Source organism: Sinocyclocheilus anshuiensis, unplaced genomic scaffold (assembly GCF_001515605.1).
Source record: "Sinocyclocheilus anshuiensis isolate Anshui unplaced genomic scaffold, SAMN03320099.WGS_v1.1 scaffold199, whole genome shotgun sequence".
Classification (NCBI taxonomy): Eukaryota; Metazoa; Chordata; class Actinopteri; order Cypriniformes; family Cyprinidae; genus Sinocyclocheilus; species Sinocyclocheilus anshuiensis.
The window spans coordinates 172,242-179,416 of record NW_015552582.1 but is presented as its reverse complement, the minus strand read 5'-3'; the positions used below and the strand labels follow the sequence as shown (position 1 = coordinate 179,416).

At 40.1% G+C, this 7,175-nt stretch overlaps 1 protein-coding gene across 1 annotated transcript; it reads left to right on the top strand.

Moving 5' to 3' along the window:
* The first annotated feature begins 277 nt into the window (after positions 1 to 277).
* Positions 278 to 1,805, top strand: LOC107665340 (GS homeobox 2). Its single transcript, XM_016456170.1, has 2 exons — positions 278 to 751; positions 1,031 to 1,805. The coding sequence occupies exons 1-2, from the start codon at positions 364 to 366 to the stop codon at positions 1,369 to 1,371; spliced, it is 729 nt and encodes a 242-aa protein (XP_016311656.1). The 5' UTR covers positions 278 to 363; the 3' UTR covers positions 1,372 to 1,805.
* Positions 1,806 to 7,175: the final 5,370 nt, after the last annotated feature.

Below are 7,175 nucleotides of genomic sequence, written 5' to 3'. Positions count from 1 at the left end.
GGGATAATTGTTGATATCTCAGTAGGCGCACATGCCAGAGCTGTTGTGCCACTTTGCCTGTCGAGGAGCGTATGCCCGCGAGCTAACAACACTGTATGGGCAAAGATCTGATTGGAGGCTCTCATGGGCATCACGTGTCTCGGGACACCAGAGGTAGGCTACTAAAGCCCCTAGGCCGTGAGCGCACGTGGGTGACGATAGGGCCGGCCCTCTCCGGGGTCCCTTTTGTTGAACTATCAAACATAAGCCAGCTCCCGAGGGCTTTAGAACAGTGTTAAGACCACTGTGCGCTGCGCAAGTCCTCGGAGCATCGCCATCAGTGTGGTATCACTGACACCATCAGCATCGCAGACAGAAGCAATCATGTCGAGGTCTTTCTACGTAGACTCTTTGATTATCAAGGATCCCGCTCGCCCGGCTCTGAGCGAGCACACGGGACAAGACTTTCTCATCCCCTTTGGCATGCACTCCCCCGGAGTGATGAGCGTCACTGCGCCCGTTTGCCCGTCCCGCAAGACCGGCACCTTCTGTATCTGTCCGTTGTGCGTAACCTCGCATATCCACTCTCCCCGCGGCGGAATCCCACTGCTGAAGGGACAGTGCTTCTCCGCCGGTGACGCGGCTTTCTGTCAGAGGGTAGCACACCAACAGAGCCCCGCGTTAGCGCACCCGGGACACGGACACGCGCCTGTCTGCACGCCCACAAGCTACAGCGTCACTGACCCTCGGAGGTATCACTGTCTGTCTCTAGGTGAGTGAGTGTGCGCGCATGCTATACACCTGTTACTCCTTATCATGAGACGCTTGACTATTTGACAGGGAAACAACTTATAGAATTCCAAAGTCCTTACGCATTTTACCCTTTTGTTTTATTTTTTATTGACTAACTTTTAATGAACCGTGTTGACTATATTTTGCACATTTACATCTCAAATACATAGAATGATTTGTTAGGCATTCGTTTAATTATTTTGCAAAGTTGATTGGAATTGACGTGATTTCAAGAGTTTCTTATTTTTTTCTCCTATAGGTGCGTCTGACAACAGCCACATACAGAACGGCAAACGGATGCGCACTGCCTTCACCAGCACTCAGCTGCTTGAATTGGAGCGCGAATTCTCATCTAACATGTACCTCTCCCGCTTACGCAGGATCGAAATAGCCACTTATTTAAATCTATCAGAGAAACAGGTGAAAATATGGTTCCAAAACCGCCGAGTTAAACACAAGAAAGAAGGCAAAGGCACGCAACGGAGTGCGCACGCAGGATGCAAATGCTCAGGCAGCCACTCACACTATCCGCGCTCAGAAGACGAAGAATCCCTGTCACCTGTGTCAGCAACAGAGGAGAAGGAGATTTCACCTATCTAGGGGCGCCGCGAACATCACAGACTTACGTTTGGTAACTTGCATGGTGCATTTAAACGTACGGATCCGTTGAAACGACTGAATTTATTGGACACTGTCTTCCATATTTCCATAACCCGAAGGGTATGGAAGTTTAGCTACTACCAATTCCTCCCTCTTTCCTCTCAAAGTATTGTTTTACCCTGACACTCAAGTCAGTTATTTGTCTTATCTGTACGACAAACTGTGAAATAATAGTTCAGTGATGCAAGTAAATAACGTTTTTACAGTTTAAGTGAAAACGTTTTTGAAACGACCGCGGATAATCCATGCCATGTCATCCCTGTTCTTTGAAGAATAAATGTTGGATATATAGAGAAGATAAAACACTCCCTGTGTGATATTGTAAATATGCAGACTGTTAATCCTACCTGTCCTAGACTACTGAGAAACTGATTTTTTTCACCTGAATTTTATTAAAGAAAATGTGTATATTTGTATTTATTTAAATAAAATTACTTCTGTAACTACACTCATGAGTTTTGAAATGTATTAATTATACTGGAACAAGGCACCTGTTTAAATATTGCAAAAAAATGAAAAAACATACATAAAACTTCATGTGGCCATTAGGATGGAGAAAGTTGGGTTGGGAAAAAGACTGTGCCAGATTTGAGGCAACCGTAGCCTACTCAAATGTGAAATACACTCCAGTTCAACTTTTATTTATTTATTTATTTATTTATGTTTGTTACATGAACAGAACTTTGGGAGATAAACTTAAGTTCTGCATTTGTTATATTATTAACACGTGACAAATCGTTTTAAATGCGCCAAAAGCATTTGTTTTATTAAGAAAGCACGTACTTTTCAAAGAGAACACGAGAAACTCCTTCTTTAAAAGCCTCCTGAAGTGTGACGCTATATTTGAATACAGTTGTTTTTGAAAATGTATTATTTAATTGTTAAACCTTCTGCGTATTTGTTCAGAGCCTTAATTTCAACTGCACGGGTTCACTTGATGTTTAAGTTTCATTTAAACATTATATAAGATGCATTTTCACTTATTTTCCACTGTTCTTCTCATATATTCCCTACTAGTGCATAGGCCACAAAAGACTTTGTATCGAGAATTTGTATCTCACGAGCCAGGTGATAAGTCAATTATACATCGACCCTATTCTGTGTACACTCTAAAAAAAATGGTGCTATATAGCACTAAAAGCGGTTCTTTGGCTCGTAATCATAGGGGAACCACTTTTAGTGCTATTTAGCACCTATTTTTACAGGTGCTACATAGCACCTTTGTCAAATGGTGCCATGTAGAACCGTAAGAGGTGCCATATAGCACTTTTTCTCAACAATGGTGCACCAATCATAACTCATCCATGGCTCCCAGCATGCATTGCTACATTGCTACATGAATAAATTATGCAGCTGCATTATCTTAGTATTTTCTTTTAATCTTACTATTTTCTTTTATTTTTGTTGTGACTTTTTACTGCCCTGTTTTGTGATGTTCAAAAATCATATCAAAATTATCAGAATATTTTGTCACCATTGCTGAGATTCACATGCTGATTCTTCATGTCTATGAGGAACAGAACTGAAACCTCTTTATAACCCATAATTCTAGAGGTGGTTTATACAATTTTCTCACATTGTCACGTTGTATCGTAGAGCTGCAATAATACAAAACTCATAAAAGAATAAAGATTTTGATAATATGCAACCAGAGACTCAGATGCATGAAAAGATTTTACAGTAAGTTCCTTGCCATTACATATATGCTTTAAAAACACTATTGCAACAGCCAAAGAGAAACGTATTTTAACTTATAGTTAAAGTCAAGGGTCAAGAGGCAACTAAAGCAAACGCTATTCACCAAAACGGTAAGTTGAAAAAAAGAAAAAACTTAATTCTCAATAAAGAACTTCTGTTTTAGATACTCCAGAAATAAAGTCTAACTGGTTAGTAATGTGTGAAGTTGGTGTTGCTGTTTGTGGAGAGGTCCTTTTTTTCTGAGGTCAAAGGTCTCGTGTGGGGGCCCTGCAATATTTCATTATGGGGGCCTTGGGGGCAAAAAAAAATATATCTTCAAGAAATAGACTGTATTTTAATGTTGTTTTAACCCTTTCCCCAACTAAACTAAGAGACTAAGAGAGAGTTAAAGAACCTTTAAAGAACTATACAGGGGCTTACAGGTTTTATGGTAGTGGGGCTATATAGCCCCACTACCGTATAAAGAACCTGTTAAGCACCTGTATGGTTCTTCAGCGGTTCTTTGGAGTGGTTAAGGGGCTATATAGCCCCACTACCGTATAAAGAACCTGTTAAGCACCTGTATGGTTCTTCAGCGGTTCTTTGGAGTGGTTAAGGGGCTATATAGCCCCTTAACCACTCCAAAGAACCGCTGAAGAACCTTTTTTTTTTAGAGTGTACGCTTTTAAAGAGACGGTTGTCCCCCTGTTAAGTTAATCCGAAAGCAGTTTAATTGCAGTTTTTGTCCCACGTTGGTTGCTTATGTAGCAATTCCTTCAATACGAGCGCGAAAAAAAGCTACGCAGAGCTGGCCAAAGGCTTTGACAGGTTAGATTGTCCTGCCTGGAACTCGCATTTAGCCGGCGGACCCCCGACGGCGGCGAGCTCGAGGCCTTTCACGGGACGTCTACAGGGTTCCTCAGCGCGCGAGAAAACGATTTAGTCACTGTTTCATTAGGCACTATTTGAACCTTTCAACTTGGGCCAAATTGAGGGGGCATGCTGAAAATTGAGGGATTACGTAGGAGGGGTGATAGGAAATGAGCGAACGCTTAATTTAACTCGTGTTCCGTCAGAGTTTGGGATACATTCCTAATTGAGAGGGGAAGCAGGTGAAATTTTGGTCCCATGCAGGTCCTTTCAGAAGGGGAATAAATGACCTCCTTTCACGTCTCGCTTCACGATCATATATAATCGAGGGAAGGCACCTAATGAATATATATTGAATTTCTTATTTATCGAATTAGACTTCACCCCTCGCAGGTGTGAGAGAGAAAGACCTCCCGACAAAAGAGTTTTCAACCGTTTCAGAACTGACTCCCGTTTTTCAGACGTGACACGGTTGACCCCGTAGGCTACACTTGTCACTTTATTAATATCAGTTTTGAGTTTTGAGTTTTGATCTTGAAAACTTTGAATTGGCACTTTAATTTTAAATGGATTATTGATACTAAAAAATAAACGAACCTAAAAAAATCTAGGTCATTTTACATGAAAAAGAGATATATATATTAGCTATTTATTTATTTATTTAGGTAGTTACTTTGTTCTGTACTCTGTAAAAAAAATTGTATTACGCTTCACATTTAGGATGTGAGGCAAGGTAATGCAAGCTTTCTGTTGGTGTTATGGCATGTAATATGACTTGGACGGGTGGTGCATTTGAGTACCAGATATATTAGAGAATCCGATGCTTAAAATCAAAAATTAAATGGAAACAAAGTACAGCTCCGCTTTTAAAAGATTATGCACTGTCGCAAAATGGGCAATTACGCATGACAAAGAGCAATTAATAGAAGCCCCTTTTAAGCACATGCAGCTGCTTTCGCCTTGAGAGAAGTGGGGCACTCGGGCAATGAATGCCTCCAAAACCTGTTTTGTCTTCAGACGCGGAAACCGCTTTTTTAATGGTTTAAACTGCAAAGTGAAATGTTGGAAAACGCCGTTAACGTGAACTCTTGAGCTCGAGGACATCGTTTAGGCTTTCCGTCCAAAACCGATTGTTTTTAAAGATGATGGAACTGGGAATTCTAGACACGTGTCCAATCAGTTCTGTCCATGGTGACTTAATTTAGTGGGAACTCGGTCATCACACAATATGTCCCGAGCGCTTTTGTCGGGGGGCTCTCTAGAATGGGCCCTTTCTGAGACGTGTCAGCTCCTTTTTAAGGCGTCCCATTATTGCGCTCCTAAACGTGCCCACTATATTATCAAGTGTGCTTAGTGGCTTTGCTGGATTAGAATGTATAGCCGTTGTAACAAGAGGTCAGCTTTGAATGAGATAATATATGATTATATTATATCCGTCACACAATGTTATAGAGGACAGAATATTATTCATTACTTTGGCCAGCTCATTCAGGTGGAAATAAGGAGAATCCTGGTCTGGTATAAGTGGCCTTAGACTATACCAGTGAAACATATTAAAGTCTTAGATAGACAGACAGATAGATAGATAGATAGATAGATAGATAGATAGATAGATAGGCATGGGATGCACGACCATGTGAGAGGAACTTGTGGAGTCGAGTAGCCTGAGGAACAGGTGGCAATTCTATTTCAAGATGTCAGCCCTGATCACAGTCTATTCCAGATGTGTTAATTCATGATAACATATGTAATTATTTGGAGAATAAACAAATAAAATGTCTTTGCTTCCTCTCAACAGACTAGTGTTCTTTGTTGATTATATTGAGGGTTGAAAAGCAGACTTGAGGCCTGTAAATAATCAGAATGAATGCAGAAACATATCAGTTCTTGTCATTGTAATCAGTTGCAAATGTTGTATTTTGTTCTCTAAACAATTATTGTGCTTCTTTGAACATCTACATTTTAAGGAATTGTTTCTGCAAGGACAAACACAAGAGGAGCTAAACTGCATAAGCAGCAGACCTCAGCTTCTGGAACTGGAAAAGGAGTTTATTTTTAACAAGTACATTTCTCTTTGAGGTACTAACAGGCCATAACACTAAACCTGAATGAACGATATTTCAAAACACTGCATAATAATTCAACATACTGATATCATGTGTGAAAAATCAACATGGAAAATTATTTAATGAACACTGTGCCCTATTTTTACTGACTTAGAGTGTAGAGACTTGGTAAATCAAGAACAAGACCAAATTGTGAGCTTCAATTCAGCCTGAATGTCATACTAAAAAGCATACAGACATGAAGAATATCTTTGTGCGTATATTTGCCACTTAGTTAGGCCTACAGTAATTGGTTGTAAATGTAATTAGTCAGTACAATACAATAAGTCAATACATACTAATTTTCATGATGTAAGAGGCCCTACAGAGAATGGAATATCGGGGACATTTTAAATGGTAAAGATGTCAAGTTGCTGTTGAATAGTAACTACTATGGGTCATTAGTAATTGAAATAATCGGCTGCTGAATTTTGATTGACTGTTGGTAGTCATTTTGTTTGTTTGTCAAATTATCTTGTTTTCTATGTTTAATTGTCTTGAAATACTACAACTTCAACTTCCTCAATCGAAAGGTTGCAGTAGTCAGCATTCTCTGTTATGCCGCCACCTATAGGCGAAACTTTACGAAATTTGATGCGTGTCCTCGGAATATCCTGTTGCCAATGCAAACCAAGTTTCATGCAAATTGGCTTTTGTAGACCGACAGCTATCACTCTTCAGCTCATGGGTTTTCTTTGAAACTAAACAGTAGTGAGGATCTGGAACTCTACCCTACACTTTTAGGGGGAAAAATCGTATGGCCATGACAATCTGGACAAAAACAAGAGGGTTACTTTTATTGGCCTATAATGACAGAAAATAGCAGGGCTATTTTCAGAACCCAACAATTTAGCCATACAGATTTAAACAAAAAGTAAAATGATTGTTTCACTCTTGCCTTGACATTTCAGATCTCTAGGCAACCAAAGCCCACCAAAAAATTGTGTCCTAAATGTTTACTTTAACATTTTACACCCTCCTGTGCAAAACTCCTATGCTGACTCAGTGTTTGCGTTCAAGGTTAACCATCATTCATTATAAAGTTTTCCTCCGCGCAGAGCAGTAGCGCTTCTGCCGGCCCCACGCCCACAA

What these genes read in the sequence shown, in the direction of transcription:
- LOC107665340 (XM_016456170.1), top strand. Translation starts at nt 364, where the DNA reads ATGTCGAGGTCTTTCTACGTAGACTCTTTGATTATCAAGGATCCCGCT. An exon ending in GTATCACTGTCTGTCTCTAG is followed by an intron (nt 752 to 1,030) that starts GTGAGTGAGTGT and finishes TTTCTCCTATAG; the next exon opens with GTGCGTCTGACAACAGCCAC.